This window comes from Anopheles darlingi, chromosome 2 (genome assembly GCF_943734745.1).
Source record: "Anopheles darlingi chromosome 2, idAnoDarlMG_H_01, whole genome shotgun sequence".
Lineage (NCBI taxonomy): Eukaryota > Metazoa > Arthropoda > Insecta > Diptera > Culicidae > Anopheles > Anopheles darlingi.
In genome coordinates this window covers 46,061,903-46,079,402 of record NC_064874.1, presented here as the reverse complement: position 1 = coordinate 46,079,402, position 17,500 = coordinate 46,061,903, and the positions used below count along the sequence as shown (strand labels likewise).

The 17,500-nt window shown below is 46.0% G+C and overlaps 4 protein-coding genes across 7 annotated transcripts in view; 1 reads left to right on the top strand and 3 right to left on the bottom strand.

The window, feature by feature from the left end:
- Positions 1-22, bottom strand: part of LOC125950701 (cytochrome P450 4C1-like) — a 2,103-nt gene extending 2,081 nt beyond the window's left edge. The window contains exon 1 of the mRNA XM_049678931.1: positions 1-22. This exon is cut by the window's left edge and continues 748 nt beyond it. The gene's annotated coding sequence lies outside the window, so the exon portion shown is untranslated.
- The window catches only part of LOC125950738 (calmodulin), a 228,753-nt gene that overhangs the window by 49,083 nt on the left and 162,170 nt on the right, over positions 1-17,500 (bottom strand). The gene's annotated exons all lie outside the window — the stretch shown is intronic.
- On the top strand, positions 2,098-4,497 carry LOC125950703 (cytochrome P450 4c21-like). The gene is made up of 5 exons (XM_049678934.1): positions 2,098-2,289; positions 2,873-3,070; positions 3,144-3,329; positions 3,415-4,029; positions 4,103-4,497. Exons 1-5 carry the CDS (start codon positions 2,121-2,123, stop codon positions 4,441-4,443), a joined length of 1,509 nt encoding a protein of 502 aa, XP_049534891.1. The 5' UTR covers positions 2,098-2,120; the 3' UTR covers positions 4,444-4,497.
- Positions 6,401-17,500, bottom strand: part of LOC125950687 (inositol-trisphosphate 3-kinase A-like) — a 29,547-nt gene continuing 18,447 nt past the window's right edge. For 2 of the 4 annotated variants that reach the window (XM_049678907.1, XM_049678905.1), the window contains 6 exons: positions 8,802-8,978; positions 8,649-8,721; positions 8,170-8,300; positions 7,955-8,095; positions 7,412-7,522; positions 6,401-7,324 (listed from right to left, as the gene is read on the bottom strand). In XM_049678907.1, the coding sequence (XP_049534864.1) occupies positions 6,758-7,324; positions 7,412-7,522; positions 7,955-8,095; positions 8,170-8,300; positions 8,649-8,721; positions 8,802-8,978 (1,200 nt within the window). In that variant the 3' untranslated portion in view covers positions 6,401-6,757. Of the gene's footprint in view, positions 7,325-7,411; positions 7,523-7,954; positions 8,096-8,169; positions 8,301-8,648; positions 8,722-8,801; positions 8,979-10,963; positions 11,961-14,814; positions 15,676-17,500 lie in introns of those variants that run through there. The other 2 variants (XM_049678903.1, XM_049678904.1) reach the window with 2 other exon arrangements.

Genomic DNA, 17,500 nt, shown 5'->3' with positions numbered 1-17,500 from the left:
ACGATGCTATGGGGACCGCGTTCCAGAATGATTGCTCCTATCCCTCGGGGCTGTGGTTTTGTAGGCCGGCAGGGTTTAGCCTTGGTGACGGTGCATTATGAGGAATCGTGGGCTAGCCAGTTTATTGGATGTCGTAAAATCTGTCCTCTCATGCGAATTTATTGATCGATACCTCACGAGGAGGTACGGAGACAATTAACGTGGCGTTTTGTTTTGTGGTTGGCCAGGCAGGGCTAAGGGCCGGCCGAAGGTTCGTCGCTATTGCATCATTGGATTCTACTCACTTCTCTCGTTGCAGTTTCGTCATCTCCAAAGGATTTACCCGGACCGTTATCAATATCATCAACTGGATCATGATGATGTGCATAATTTAAATGTAAATAGATTGAAACTTGAATTTAGTAAGGTGATAGCGTGCGTTTGCTTCGCGCCAAAGGAATCATTTCCTGCGGATCACATGTGAGCGATAATTTCGTAGCGTCATTCCGGCTCGCTCGTGTTTACTCAATCGGCACGTGCTGGACAGTGTATGCTTCCCACTGAACATCGCATCATAAAGTGTTGATATGAATATGCGATTTATAGCCGCTAAACCGATGACATCCATAAATGTGCCCGTTTGCTGATGGATTATATGGGCAGGTTCGATGCTAAATAGCATTCCTGCAGTCACATGTCGTAGAGTATGCTGTTATTATTTCGTTCTGAAAGCGGGAATTTCAAGCAAAACAAACAATGTTAACACCAAAGCGCACGAATCTCGCTGATGCTGGACCAATGATACCTAGCCGGTAAAATGAGCAGCAAGATATGCATCCCATCTCCACCAAGCATCGCATGCAGCCTCAGGTTTATGGCTGTGAAATTGTTTTCGCTTTGGTAACGCACTTAAACCAAGTAATGCCGGCGCTAAAATGATACCGAGCAGTTATTTTAGCACAGCCTTGTGTGAAAAGTTACTGCAATAATTGGCTAACTGATTGCGATGCATTGAACTAAGTTGCAACTGTTGGCGAGTAATCTTGAATTTCAAAATGGTTCACAAAGAAGGTCGTCAACGCAGGTTTAAGATGAAGGTTCTTTGTTTTTAAATGCATTCATCTTTTCATCTTCACCTAAGCATCATTTGTAGTTGATTGGGTTTCGTATATTTTTCCACAGATACTGAAACTTTATACAGGAACACTTCCGTGCTGGTAATATTGGAATGGGGTATTGATAGGTACTCTCACCGTTGTACAAAAACGCATTGTTACGATGTTTATGTTATCAATTTTCAATCAGCTAATTAGGGGTTATGATCAAATGTCGATCAGTTTTCATGATGTGATAATTTTCCTTCCACAGGAATGATCTTTTCCTGAATCAATTAATCGGCCGCTACAATCCGATCTGATGCTGATTACAAAATCTTGCTTCTTTAAAATAGAGCAGACCTTTGTGTTCAGTACGATATATGTGATTTGCTACTAAATTCCCGCCAATCCTACGCCAGGAAGTGATTGCATATTCGCCATGCAAAACAATGCGAGCGCAGGAACGATGGACATTTTGTGGAGAATTTCTTCCATTGAGCAACGGAGATTGTCTCAGGAACACCTTCCATTCAACCCAGCGTGAGAGATTTCGACAAATTTACACCCGAGAGAGCTTACACCAGGAAAAGGGCGACCAGTGCCGATTGTGTGGAGGGGAACTGCACCACCACGTGCCTGATTATCGAGCTCTAACGACAGAGCCCTGCCCTGTCATCGGTCACAGGCAAAACAGCAGCGGCAGTAAAAGAACATTTGAAAGTACAATTTCAAGGAAAGATTAGTCTGATCGTCTGGCTGGTGAGACCTACCGTTGTAGTCACTGCTACAGCTGCTGCCCCCACATGCACGCAGCATGCACGCTCAAGATCGCGAGGGACCGGAGGGCTGCTGTGCATGTCTCGTGAGGCTTCTATAAATTGAGGTTCATCGCTGACCGCACCGGTTAGTTCGCCGTGAGCTACATAAGGTGCTGCATGCTAACAAGCGCTCAAAACCCAATCAACCCCATGTGCCCTGGTTCAGTGTAGTCGAGAGTTCTGTGTCTAGTCAATGCTAGTGCTAGTGACGATTTGAAGCATAAATATGCTGCAACAGTGGCTGCTGTACATCTGTGCCGGATTGGCGCTGGCCATCTTTGTGGGGTTACGATGGAAAAGGCGCAAATTTTACGCTGCAGCCGCAACGATGGATGGTCCGTGGTCACTGCCATTCATTGGTCACATACATCACATATTCGGAAAGCGTAGTGGAGGTGCGGCAAGTTCTTTATTCCCTTTTTACCGCGTTTAGTGCTTCACATCCTTAGGAATGGGAAAAGAATTATGAAGGATCAGAGAGCAAAACTGACGAACTCGTTCGTGTCTTACATTTAATTAAGTGATATTTCGGAATGAATTGGATCGGTATTGGAGTTGCATAAAGTGGAAACATAAAGCCTCATGATTAATTAGCTATTGCTTTCGAGCTCTAGTAGTGATTTGCATTGTGATAATAAGAAGATTTAATAATGATTTAGTGAATTTTTCTAAAATATGTTTTATGGTGTCTGTAATCTGTAAAATTGATTTATAATGGTGTCTGTAATCAAATATGATAGTATGATAAAAAATTTTCTAGGACAAGTTTGCTTTCTCTCTTAGTTTAAACATTAATAAGTGATGGGATGGGAAGTTCCATTTAACAATAAGTGACTATGTTTAAGAAGTATGTGATTTATTGAATCCATCTCGCATTGCTTGGGCGCTTTCATGTGTTCAAGTATTTTTTGCCCTATGCTGGCTTCGTTCTAAACTACATAAAATTATTCTCTCCAATTTATTTGCTCCACCTTAAAGAAAACATCCTGCAAGTAATAGATCGTTATGCACCGAGATATAAATCGCCGATTGGGTTGTGGATGGGACCTATACTGATAGTTGGCATCAAGGACAATCCGGAATATTTCCAAACGGTACTGAATTCGCCCCACTTGCTAAACAAATTGGACCAGTACAAGTTTTTCACCATCGTGAACGGCTTGTTTGCCGCCCCAGGTACCCGCCAGTTGCTGCTTAATAGTAACGAACTGTTAATACATGTGAGTTTTTGAATGCCTTGGGGTTTTAGATCACGCTTGGAAACAGGAACGAAAGCTGCTCAATCGATCCTTCAGCCCATCGATGCTGTCCAGTTTTGTGGAGATTTTCAATGCGAAGGATTTCATCATGGTGGACAAACTGCGGAAATACGTTGGTAAAGGCGAAATGAATCTGCATCTTCACATCGCCAAATGTACTATTGACTCGATTTTTGGTTCGTAAACAACGATAATAGTGAAGTTCATTAGGTTAAAAGACTAGCAGCTATAATGAAGGTTCCATGTGTTTTTGCTCTCCAGGAACGTCATTCGGAAAGGATATGAACACCCAAGGACACGATGGAGCCGATGATTATCTGCACAGTCTGGATACGTTCTTCTCTCTCGTTTTCAAACGAATGCTCTCGATTGAACGCTATCCCCTGTTTCTCTACCGTCTCACGAAGGACTACAAAACGGAGACTAATTGCATCAACGCGATTCGCAACATGTCCAACGATCTGATGCGGCAGCTGAAGCAACATTCGAAGGAAGCGAAAACCGTGTCCACGGAGGACACGTTGGAGAGGAAACCACCGCAAAATTTTGTCGATAATCTGTACGATCTGGCTGAAAGCAATCCAAGTCTTACCGAAGAGCACATCCAAGATCATATCGATACCATGATAGTCGCGGGTCACGATACAACCGCAACGACAATGTCGAACCTATTGCTCATGCTGGCGATGCATCCGGAGGTGCAGGAAATGGTGTATCAAGAGGTGATGAACACGTGTCCGGATAAGGAGAAGCCCGTGTCCATCGAGGATGCTAACAATCTCGTTTATACCGAGATGGTTTGTAAGGAGACGATGCGACTATTCCCGGTCGGTCCGCTGATAGGCAGGGAGTGTACGGCAGATGTGAAGCTAGACGGTAAGATGGGTGAAAGGACAACAATGTAGCGCAAACAATTCTCACGTCAAAGTATTTCATCGTTATTTCACAGAAAAACACACCATTCCGGCCGGTTGTAGTGTTGTGCTTGGAATTTACCATCTGCATCGAGATCCTAACATATGGGGCCCGAAACCGGAAGAGTTCAATCCGGACAATTTCCTTCCGGAGAAGGTTGCCTCTCGCCATCCCTATGCCTACCTGCCCTTCAGTGGAGGACCAAGAAACTGCATTGGCATCCGATATGCCTGGTTATCTATGAAAATTCTCATCGCCCATCTAGTGAGAAACTATCGCTTCAGGACGTCTTTGAAAATGGAGGACTTGGAAGTGAATTTTTCAATAATCTTACGAATAACGAATGGCTGCCTCGTGTCGATTGAGGCAAGGTAGTGTGGGTTTGATTGATCGATTCAATTCGTCCAATTCTGTGCCGAATCTGCCCTTGTAAATAGAGTCTTATTATCTATCCGGTGCTCGACCGTATTGTCTCTACGTTCCTATAATTTCCTTAAGCAGCTTCTTAGAGCTTAACTATCTTTTCAGATGAACGTTCGTCGTGAGTTAAAGGTATTGGGTGCAAGTATTTGGCCTGACTTACAGGCAAATTAATGTATCAAAGGTGTGCAGCGGCAGCTGACCCAAAGCATTCAATAGCTTATGCTATTTGAATTGCCGGATAAATGGTGGCTATTGTTTAAAACAAAAGGAAGGAAAATTATCGTGATACCTAACTGTAATAAAATTATTTGATAATAAACTTTTCCTGTAGCGAAGTTTCCAAACGTATTTATAATTATGCGTTTTTTTCAATTTAAAATCAATGATTTTCATCAATGATTTTCAATTTAAATTTACCTAGCAAAAGATATTCATGATAGTTGGAAAAGTTCTATAGCAGTTTGGTTGGTTTGTAGAATAATGCTTTATCGCAAAACTTCCAACGATATCCCGCATGTCCTGATGCTCGGTTCAATAAATCGATACTGTCGCAGATACTGCGGAATTGATCGTTGCCTACTGTGTCTGGGAATTCTAACAGACCCAAAAACTTTTTACTAATGCGGTTTAAGATGGTATGTTGTTCGACGTGGACTATTATATTCAAAACGTTTCTTCAATAAATCAGAGAATTTCCTATTTGACGTCCTTTTGAAAGTTTTCTGCTACTTTCTTCAGCATAATTTAATATCTTCCTAGTAAATTATCAGCTTGTGCCAAGTGATCACCTATCTCCATATTAAGATATCTCGATCGAATATTTGTTTTTAATCTGTGCGATATTTCGAGTTTAGGTATGAACCTTTGTGAGTGCGTCCAGACGACGGGGAGAACTGGGAGAATTCTCGCTTTGAGAATTTTCAAACTTTAAAATTTCATACAAATCCGCCGCAAGAACGTTCAAGTTATAGTAAATTAGATAGTAAATTAAAAAACAAAGAGAACAGCGTTTAAGAAAATAACAGCACTAATTTCAAACTAGCTGAATTTAAGAAAATTTTATTTTGTTGAGGTATTTTTGTATTTAAAATACATATTAAATAGTTAATTTATTTGGTTAATAAAGGATCGCGAAGGAATGAATTAGTAAAAATCTTTCAGCAAACCATTTGTTGCCGAGGCTTCATTTTATTCATAAGATGGTTTATTTACAGACATCCTACTGCGTGATGATCATTAATATTAATTTCTAATTAAAGGATAAATCTTTAAACAACTTGCTTGTATCACCCGATTTTCTTTCAACTGGACTGAAATAGTACTTTTGCTTTTTGCGTTAGGATTCGATTGGTTAGCCGTTATATTGCTATTAATCGTAAGTACCATTAATATGTTCATTTAATTTGTATGTTGAGTATGGTTGTGATTAAAAGCAGTGCAAAAATTCCAGTTCAATCCTGTGTCGGGCATGGATCTGTATGATTACTTACCACCGTAATTGAGATAAACATCTGAAGCTAATGGCAATGTAGGTGAATTAAATACATATCAGTGTACGTACATCACATTCTCGGGAAATCACTTTTTTTGCCTAGGCTAACGTATAGATTGTGAAAAAGTAAAGGTCCGTCTCTGTGAACTCGCTACTGACGGTGCTGCTATATTAGCTGGTGTATCAACTGATGGTCTGTTGCACAATACTCACCTGCAGTGAAGTGAAAGTATTTACTTTAGAGAATACTGTTCGTAATTTATATCTTTTCTCCTTTCTCTACATGATTCTACCAATTAAACGCTTTTGGTTGACGGTCTGATTTTAAAAACAGACTTTCTGTAGTGATAGGCTCGGGGTCTGATTTCTCGACGCTCAAGGAGCCGATATGTCATCTAAATAAGAATAATCAACTGATTTAAAAGTGAATCATCATCAGATGCGTGTATTAACATGTACCGTACTACATTTTTCTAAATCAACATAATCTACTTAGCTTCTTATTGTTCTCAGCATATTTACCATACAGTAGAGTTTGTTTTTCATAAATTAATCAACCGTCTCTGTTCGGCCATTGTACCTCAATGGGAAACGGTAGTATCCATGCAATGTGGCGAAGGATCCGTTCCTATCTACTAATTGATTGCTTTTGATGCCTGCTGCTGTGCCTGCCTTCTTCGCCACGCTATTTTCCGCAGTAGTATCAACGTTTCTCACTCCACGATTGATGTATCAGTCGTTTGTTATGTCGCTGTTCGAACAATGAACGGTGGATTAGCTCGAGTTCGCCCGAGACCCAAGGCAGTCCTGCAGAACTGAGCTCTGATCCGTAACATTGTTGTTGACGAGCGGTGTATCATCGGTTTTGCAGTCATAGTTGTTATTATTCATGCAGGATATTGTTTCGTTGCAGCGGTTGGAAGGGGTGGAAGAACAGCTACCCGCTATACTGTCAGAGATGACACTTTGCTGTTCGACGAGGGGTTTAGAATCTACCTCGTTCACACCATTGGTGTTATCATCCGGTAGCGATAACCGCGGTATCCGATCACTAACCGACTGTACCAGCTGCTGATCATGTACCTCGCTGAAGATCTCGATCAGGTTGTTGATACCGATCAGATAGCCGTCTTCGTGGTTGCCCACCTTCCACTTGCTGTCATGTGAGATCGTCACCGTCTCGGGCAGGGCGACGGTTTTAGCAAAATCGATCAACCAGACGCTCGCTTTATGACGATCGTGCACGAAAAGCAGCGAGCTTCCGATCACTTCATGACTCTTGAAAAACTCCGAGTACTCCAGTGTCGCTCGAATCGCCTTCAGTCGCTGTATGTACTTGGGCTGCAAGGGAAGTAAGTTAGAAGAAGTGATCATTATGGTGATCAAACATCGTCGAGAAAAAACTGATAGTTCTCTGTTGTAACGTACCATTGCGTGTGGAAAATCTTCTGCGAACTCGCGGAACGCTTCACAAATTTGTTCGCGTGATTTGGTCGTTTTGAAGTCCTTTGAACTCGTTCCGTCGCTCTTTTTGATGCCCTATAAAAATGATGAAACCACATAGAAAAAGAGTATAAATTAAACGTGAGTATGATACTTTAGTAGAAATATATATGCAGTATTCCAGTTTGATGTTTTTTCTCAAATTGTCTCCATTATTCTTCAAATCTCTTTTTGAAAGAAATTATACTAATTTCATAAAAGACCTCAAATGTTTGAATATTTTTAATTTAATCCTTGATCATGATTATTAATCTTTTTGAATATAAACTGACTTTATATCAACTATTGTTTGTGTCTCAAGCAGAACGTAATTTTTAATAAAAAATTCCTTTATGCCTGATTACTACAATCATATAAAAATCGGCTTGATCGTTACAAAAAACACACACGCACACACACATACAAATATGCTCAAAATCAAAAGACTTATAAACATTTTCACACGGCGATCATTTGACTTCTGCTTACCTCTATTCTAAACCCAAGCGTCGATGTACTGGAAATGGTTTCCCGCCAGACCATATACCGTGGCTTCGTGACGCCCTTCGCTCGGTGTTCGTCTTCGGTGGGAGCATTTTGATCTATTTGTATCATCTTTTCATACATATCCTGACGAATGAATTTTAAAAATGATGAACATATTTGAGCAAACCATTACGTGCCGAGAGGTAATCAATCAATACCTTTCGTAATTTCGGCTTCTCTTTGGCTTTGGATAGTTCCTCCTCCAGGTATGTCCTGACGCCTATCTTGCAATCCATTACGCATGGTTGATAGAAGTCGCTGAGCAGATCCTGCAGCTGTATATATGTAGCTGTATATTGTGGTGGTTAAGGAAAATTGCAAAGAAGCTAGCCATTGCTAGCAACAATCGACTTGTCTAGGTATTGTGTTTATAGCTGGTTTTAACATATGAATCATGAATAACGATAATCTATATGGTTTCGGCAAACGAACCAATCAATGATTACAGTACTGTAATGTGTTGGCCACATCAAAAAGGATAATTAAACTTTAGACGATAATTGTGGAACCGAATTTGTTGAAAGCTGATTTAAAGTAAACTATTGACGAACATATGACTGCCAGTACTAAACACAATATAAGATGGACAAATAGTATTGCTGAAGGTAAAACAAATACTTTGAAAAAAAAAGGATACATTCTCCATCTTCGCTGTTCACCTGGCCCTTGTACTCGGGAACGTACGGCCTAAGAACGTCTTTCATCAGAACCTAGAGGCGGAATATGTTGAGAAGCGCGATAAGTGATCGTTTGTTTCGTGTCTCATATAAGAAAACCAGCGGGCTATTACCTTGAAACACTTTTCCTCCTTGGGACAAAGCTTCTTCAGTACGGTGCCCTGATCGGGACCGGCTTTAAAGTTTCCCTGGTGGCCGGCTAGCTGAACCCAAGGATACCGTTGCTTTTTGTAGGTCTGGAAAAATGGAGTCCACTGAACGATATTGCGAAGCTTACGCCAACCGGAAGGCTGCAAAAAATGGAAGAAAAAAAAACAATAACAATTAGAATGTGGAACATTAAGTTTCGCATCCACGGCATGAACACCGGAATGAATTCTCAGCTAAAACGCAGCTTGTTCCGTTACGACTCATTAAGCAACACATGTGTAGAAGCTGCCAGCTGGTAGTGGTGATTCGATCAAGCGATGATCTTAATTAGCGTTCGTGTGGTTTGAGAGCATTCAATACACAAATACAGCCGTAGGCCTAGTTTCCCAGCGCATCGGAAACCCGATCAATCGAGTATTACACAATCAGAACATTGTTTTTGTGCTGTGGAGACTAGAGATAAGATATTGTTTACGATGATCAGCTCTGCGGCGCCGACGAAACCGTGGGCAATGAAACCGCAAAGGACGAGTCGACGACGATCGCCACCGCAAGCTGCTCCAGTTTCATTTTTTTTTTGCAGCATCTGTTCTTCCATTCCCCAGAGAGTCACAATTCACTGCGCACATTCTGGTCAACGACAACGGAATCCAAGAATCATGCGAGCCCTCCCTCCTGCAATCCAAAGGAAAGGTTCTCGCGATTTCGCATCGATGTTCGCATTCAGCTGTATCCACCGCGATCGATCATCAAAGTGTCGCTATTGGAAAATGGGGCCTCTTCTTACGCCGAGCTGACGAATCAATCGCGAATCGAACCGAATCTAGAACGGAACCCGACACCAACACCAACGTCAATGCGGTTCAGCGCGATAAGTGATCGCTTGACACTGCCATTGACGTCACCGGCACCGGCGGGTTTTTAGCGTGAAAGAGCTTAAAGGTCTGCCCGCTGTCAACCCGAAATAAACGGCTCGATCGGCGGCCGTATCCCGATAGAAAGCTGATCAGTTCCTTCGAGAAGGTAACACAATTCCTTTACGCGCTCTGGGCGGTGCGGTCACGTCATTCCGCGGTGCTGTCGGTGTGTCGAAACTCTAATCAGCTATCCTCGTCAACTCGTCGGTGTAACGTTCCTATTTGCGCCATGTTACGGGCAGCTTTTCGCCATGGCTTTGCCGACATGCGTAAGTGACTTGATTGTGTAACTTGTATAGCGTACCGTATGTCAATCGACTCGATACGTCCTGCGCCAATGATAATCGTCCATAGCGACGCACTTGACACCCAGGTACGATCGTACGTTTCGTTGACAACAGAGATCTCGGTATTGCTTCTGATTTTTCTGAAGGGCATAAGTTCAGAAGAGGACCGATACTCATTACTATCGATAGTTTTTGGGGCAACCACCACAAAACGCTCATCGGATAGCGACATCGGTTGACATTGGAGCACGTGCCAAGTACGTGCTCCAGCGGCACAACGACAACACGCCGTGCTCGCTGTGCCATTCAAGAACGAAATCTAGCGTCACAGGACGCTATTAATTCAATTGTAATGAATTGAGAGACGACATGCAACAGCGGTACACGGGCAAACCCGTGAACCAGCGATGGCAGACCGGAGCCGTGGGCTTTAGATTGATGGTATGATTAAGCCGCTCGTCATCCGTTATGTGTTCGCTGCTGCATGCACACTGCTGCTGATGGAGCATTGTTCCACCGGGCATAACCGGGCGACGGTGACGAGAGAGTGCCATTGTTACCAGTGTTCCACTTTTGTTGATGATTCGCGGCGTACATTGGAAAGCATCATCGTCTTATCAGGCCGCGCTTATCGTGAAAGTGTTTCTTTGTCTGTGCATCCTAAAATGGACGAAATACGACGAAGGAATCAACGTCCTGATGTCTCCGTTGGTGGCCGGATCGAATTCAGAAGTAGTTCGGCAAACGATACAACACATCGACGGCACCAAGCTTTGCCTCGACCTTTCGAGCTCGCGCTCGTCCCGGTATCATCTTTCAAGCGCTTTTTCAGCATCGAGCGAGCGAATTTGCCGCTATGGCCACACACACATCCACCAACACGGACACAGTGGTTGGCATGTGTCTCACCATTCCGCTTACCTTCGCTCCCGGTTCGTGACGCATGTCCGGTACGTCCGAGTCCCATTCGGAGCTCAGATCATCGCTGGACGCATCGCCATAGTCACGTGGCATGGGCACCTCCAGCAGTGACATCTGGTACTGCTCGTACCCCGGACAGAGGCTAGATGTGGCCGGTCGTGGTGATGGCGATCGGTGCGTGGGCCCATGTCCCATCCCGCGGTTCCGCAGAGAGCTGCCCAGTCCGGAACCGCACGGTATCGCGCCATCTTGTGCTGGATGGTGCAAGATGGGCAGTTGCTGGTGTTGATAGAAGTTCCTCGTGCCGGTATCGGCGGCATGCGTTACGCTTGGGGCACGATGGCGTTGCTGTAACGCTGGCAACGTCCCAGACTGCTGTACATGATGGTGATGATGGTGGTTGTAGTGTTGCTGATGCTGCTGCTGCTGCTGCAACTGCTGTTGATGCTGCAGATACTGATGATGATGATGATGGTGATGGTGATGGTAATGATGATGATGGTGGTGCTGTTGTTGATGCTGCTGCTGCTGGTGCTGCTGCAACTGTTGGTGCTGTGAGGTTGAGGCACTTGATACTCCGCTGCTCGATAGTGTCGTCAGATCGGCCGCTTCCTTCGAGTTCCGACGGCTACCAAGCGAGGCGGCCGTCTTGCGTGCATCACTCGATAGTTTCCGGGCGAAGGACTTTTTTCGGCCCCGGGCCACCCCAGATTCTGCTCCGGTACCACCGGAACCCGGTCCGGGCTCGGGATGATGGCCATCGTCGCCACTGTCGGACATGTTTTTCAGGTGTTCCTGCTCCTCGGGGCTCAAGTTGGGAAAGTGTAGCAGCTTCACCGTTACCTTATCGCCCGACTCCGTGAAGTAGACCTCCTTTGCGCTCAGCTTATCGAAATCCTCGTAAATGGTCACTGTTGGTAGCGTGCAGATAGGCATCCTTTAGGCCGGCCCTGGCTCACGGTACACGTTGTACGCTCGTTCCGTCGTTCCGCTGCTACTGCAATAATGGTAGCAAATACGCCATCCGGACCGGACCATCATCATCAGTCACACATACACTCATTGGACACACACAAACACACACACACAAAGTAGTGGAACGGAGCACCTTCGCAAGTCTGTTTCGTAGCAAAACATGTCGCTGAATAAGACCCTCGATACCCACTGGAGAGCAATCCCGAAAGAGCTCAACAGCTCACTCCAAATCAAGACCGAAACCGGCGGTTGACGACCGACGGACGGACGGACGGACGGTTTTCCGAAGTTAATTTGTCTCCGGAGAGATGCACCGTCGCTTCGCAAACCACTTCCTTAACCGGCTCAAGCGAGCTGCCGCGAGTGTTACGCGAGGGTGCCTGCCACTGCTAATATCGTACGCACGGTACGCGATGGAATTGGTGGCCAGCGTGGTTCGTGGTCAACAACAGCCTCCGCCGGAGGCCATCTCGATCGAAATTGGCCGGACGGAGAAAACGGTACGGCAAAAGGGAAATTTATTGCGGTACTTATGGCGACGTATTTGGAAGTTGGTGGCCGCACCGAACCGGTTCAAACCCCTGGCGGGTCTGAGGCCGTGACGAGACGGTGGCGGCTGCTACCGGGATGATGAGTCTGCATCATTCGGTGGCGGCTTCGACGGCCACACACCACCATCATCCCGGTTCACATTAAACCCCAAACAAGGTAATCAATGTTGTGAAGCCGCACCACAAGTGGACAAGTGCAGTGTGGGCCCGCTCCGGCTGAGCGCCCTCCCAGTAATCAGTTTTACATTATTATAATTCATCGAAATTGCACCGTAAATGGTATAATCGATTAAACGGGTGAGGACGAGGAGGAGTGTAAGATATGGCACCACGGCACGTCCACCGGACAAGTGGCCACAACACAAGATGGCGAATGGCGACAGCAGCAACACGCTGCCGACTGTCGATTGCGGCGCCGAAAATAAACGAAAAAAAAACCAAATCTCGGTCCCGCCATCAATCCAGGTGCCAAGTGAAAGGTGCCACAACAATGCGCACACAACAACCCGCGCTAAAGGGGACGACGCTTTCATGGCGTTTGTTGTGTCTCACTGCTGCTCCTCCGGGACAAGCGAAAGGGTAACCCATTTCACTGTCTTGTTGGAGACCCCTGGATCGGACTTGACGCTATTTCTTCGACGCAGCAACACCTTCAGTTTCAACTGATCTGTCTTCTTGGTACACGCGTTTCAATCTTAGTAGCTTAGCAGTAACTACGCTACGGTACTACAGAGCCATTTTTCGCATCACTTTGTTTGATTTCGATTCCGATTGTTCCACAAAAGAACAATCGACAAAACGCTTCATCGTCGTCGACAACTCAAGACTGCAACTCAAGGGAGCCCGCGGTGACGCTAATGCAATACAACAACGCGACGTCGGTCGGTCATCGGTGAATCGGCGTGCGTCACCGTCCGGACCGTGATTAAAATATTTTGAAATTTAAAACACTCGCCGCACGCCGCACGCATTTGACGCACAGTTTATCTCATCGTTGGAGGGGGAAGGGAGAGAGAGAGAGAGTGGCGTTTCAGTTGTGTTGTGCTGTTGGCCAAGAAACGGGAGAACTGTAATCGATCCTTTGCCGGAAACTGGTTGGCAGCAGAGTGTGAAAATGGCTAAATCGGTGACGTCGATGCACGGCCATTGCCCATTCGTGCTGTCCGCTGTCGTTCGCTGTTGTCTCTGCTCTTTAGCATACCAGACCGGCGGAGGGGGGATTGATGGGGGTTAGCGCATCGCCAGAAGAGGGTAGAACACTTTGCTTTGATCACAATAGTAGTTTGGTTGTGGAGAATGTGGAGGATGCTAGAGAAGATTGCGAGAGAGGGTTTCAGTTCTGCGCAATAGAATATCCTCATCCTACGACATCCCATAATTCATGCCCCGTTGACTCACGCCCAACGATGCCATTGGCAGGGGCGCGTGGGTTTCGTTTGGTGTCTGGGAATTTCCTCGAAATGTGCGTGGATGCGCCGCCGAAGCTCACTTGTGACGTGGGTTGTTTTCAAGACGTCGAGATGGTTCTTAAGGCCTAGACCTTTGCCAAGGGTTGACCTTCTCAAGCCAAGATCTAGACAGCCATGGAATGGTTGAGAAACGAAACACCACAGAATCCATCCAAGACGGCCATGCCGGATTCGAACGCTGTAGCCGTGTGTCTATGCGGTACATTCATGATAACACGTTGTACGGACCATTAATGCCGATCGAAGGCGAATGTTGTGGGCGCTTAATCAATAAAGGCCATAGGAACGAAACACACGTCTCTTGCTCTCTCTCTCTCCATCTCTTTCTCTCTGCCTTGTGTTCAGCGTTCATCTCTTATCAGCGTGCGTTGCTCGCTACATGAGTTAAAACTTCAAACAAAACCCCTAAACACACCCGCTAGCGCCGTCATCGACCCGGCTCGTTACTGAAGTGATCAGCGCGACCAGCGCCTTGAGCCCCACCATTCGGAGCCACTTTGCCCACTCGGTTCTACCGAATGTACCGAGAGTTTCGCGTCTCCCTCTTATAGCCAAGGTTCGCGCTGATCGCGTTCTATTGCGATTCGGCTCGGCATTTTGCTCCCGGCTCCCCCAATGCTAATCGTGCAAACGAGCGTCAATATTTAGCCACCAGCTCGACTGGGCGGTGGCCGCCGTACGGCCATAGAAACGCTCGGGGGTGCTCAGGTCCTGCGGTGTTGGAGCCCCTGCGAGTTCTGGATACTACTACGCGACATGTTTTGCTACTTCACTTATCAGACCACGAAGTTGCCGGCACACACACACACACACACACACACACAGGGGCTCGTTCTCGAGCCAGCTATTTACGTACCACGGTCACGGTGGGTTTTTGTCCCTCCCCCACCCCGTGCGATAATCCGCCTAGTGTCGGCTGTTGTCTAATCTCCAAACCAAACGTTTCCCACACCACGGTCACATACGGTCGCCGTCTACCAGTCTAATCATCTGGAATTCACCAACCCGGGGGGTGCCACGAACTTCACTACTGTTGTAGATGCACTGTTACTGTTGGGGAATTCAACTTTTAACACTCTCTCTCTCTCTCTCTCTCTCTTTGTCACCGTTCCCGGTACTCTGTTGCCGTTGTCGCGGAGATGTAGAAGTGAAAGTTGCGTGCTGCTTGAGCTGCGGATCGATCTGCGGGACTCCCGAAAAAGGCACCTGACGACGCCCACCGCGTGAGGCTTTTGGGGGGGACGGGAACGGGAACGCCAACGTACCACTTCACTCCAAACACGGGGAGACTTCCGGAGAGGCGGAGTAGCAATGGGGGTACGGGTAACGGGGTGGCGGTCACAATGTGCAAAGTCTACCGCGCGTTAGACACGGCGAGAACAACGCTACGCGCGCGACGCACATCGGCCGAGGGCGCCAATCGGAATGAACCGCAATGAATGGTGGCCAGCGCGGTTAACTGCCAGCAGCAGCAGCAGCAGCAGCATCTCGCAGCATCCGGGACCCCTATCTCTGATTCTCATGACGACAAACAGAGAGAGAGAGAGAGACGTGCACCATCAAGCTAGAGGAGCTTTTCGACTTTGGTGGTGACCCATTTGGATGAATGTTGTGAGCGAACCGTTTAACGTTCCACAAATGTTGTTTTTAACCAGCGACAAACAATAGTGAGAGAGAGCGAGAGAGAGAGAGAGAGAGAGAGAGAGAGAAAGAGAGAGAAAGAGAGAAAGAGAAAGACAGACAGAAAGAGAGAGAGAGAGAGCTTCGTATTTATCAACAACGGAGCTCGTGAACCCTGGCTTGGCGGCGACGGCGGCATGGTTGATGAGGGCGCATGGTAGCGCATGGAGGCGCACGCGGCCAACCCACCGCCGACTTATCAGTGATAGTCAGTGGAAGGAAGGGGGGCACCAATATTGGTGGTGGTGGTGGTGTGATCGCGACGCGTCGCGTCGCGATCACGCACAATCACTCGTTCACTCGGCAAAGTTCGCAAACTTTGTGTGCGTGCGCGTAAAGACACCGCGCAGCTCAAGAATTCGCAGATCGCGCGCTGCTGCGGCTGTCAAAAGCTGCTGCAGGCTAAAGCTTTTGGCGATGCGATCAACAACGATGATAAATGGTTTGTGTATCGGAGGACGGGGATTTTTGGGCATGATTTGGCTATTAGGTGGTATGATACTGCATTCCGATGAACATAAGATAAACATGACGTCAGAGATTGCGTATTGAAGTGACGTTTTATGAGCCAAACACCAGTTCAAAACATTATGATGCAAATAAAGAAACTGGTCATACGAGTTCAGTTGAAGCGTGATCATGAATCAAAACCAATTAGATCTGCACGTTCACTGACTCACCGTATCTTATGCCCCTGACTCACGTTGTGAGTTGTGAGCGTGATAAAAACCCAATTCGGTATTTTGGTGGGCAACACTGGAAGTAGCGTTTAGCAACGATTATCTCAAACTGCATATTTCTTTGCTGCCGTTTCTGTGAGATGCTCTGAAGCCGTTCGATAAACTCGGAGATCCACACATTTGCCGATCACAAGCAAATCTCTTTCCACCGATATCAACACTCGGTAGAATGTCTTTTGTCAGTGATCGTGCTCAGGCCGTAGCCTCCAAAATGCATTATCGTAAAATGCACAACCGTCGCGAATGGAAAATGGGTGTCCATCTCTCGGCTGTAGATCGGTTTGTGTTCCATTATTGAGAATTCTCATTTTGATTTGTGCTGTGCAAGTAAAAAAATGTACCTTCAACAGTGAGCGAGGAAAAGCTTGTAGTTCGATATTGCAATAAAATTCTTTTCATGTTGTTTCGTACATGAGCAGTGCGAATCGTCAACCGACCACGTGAAATATTCAAGTGCGCAAAGCGAACTGTTCTGTGGTCAGTGCACGTTGGGAAGAACCACCAACCAACCGTGCGAATTCCATCGTTCGCTATCATCAGTTTGATAATTGTGACGTGACAACGGACCGACCTACTTCCAATTAATTCTGCAAATAACATTCTGGTCGCACATTCAGCGTGTACGATCACGCCCGTACAGTGCCCGGGGCACTGTCGGTCCGAGGCCCAAAAAAGGGGAATGAAATGTGCATGAATAAAAGAAATGAAACGAAAATTCATTTGCCATGTTTTACGTCAGCGTGCAGCGAGTGGTCAGAATCGAAAGCAGCGAATCAGAAGACATAAAAATGGAAAGAAAGCGATGAAATCAACTCTTGTTGTGCAGCTAAGGGATTGAACGCGCCCGGAGGAAATTATGCTCTCCCGTGGCGCAACAAAAGCGAATGATCTGAATAGCTACCGTAACCGGGTGGTGGAAATGCGTCATTGGAAATGATTTGCGGACGTCAGCGAGTGTTAAAAACGGGGGCATACTTTTGATTTATACATTCGAGTCTTTTTCGCCCTTCCATTTGCTTTGTATTCATGACGTGTTAATAGATTTATTTGAAATTGGGATTGGGATTGATTTCATGTTTGTATAATTGTTTGGCAGCATGTGGACAATCGAACAAGGAAATT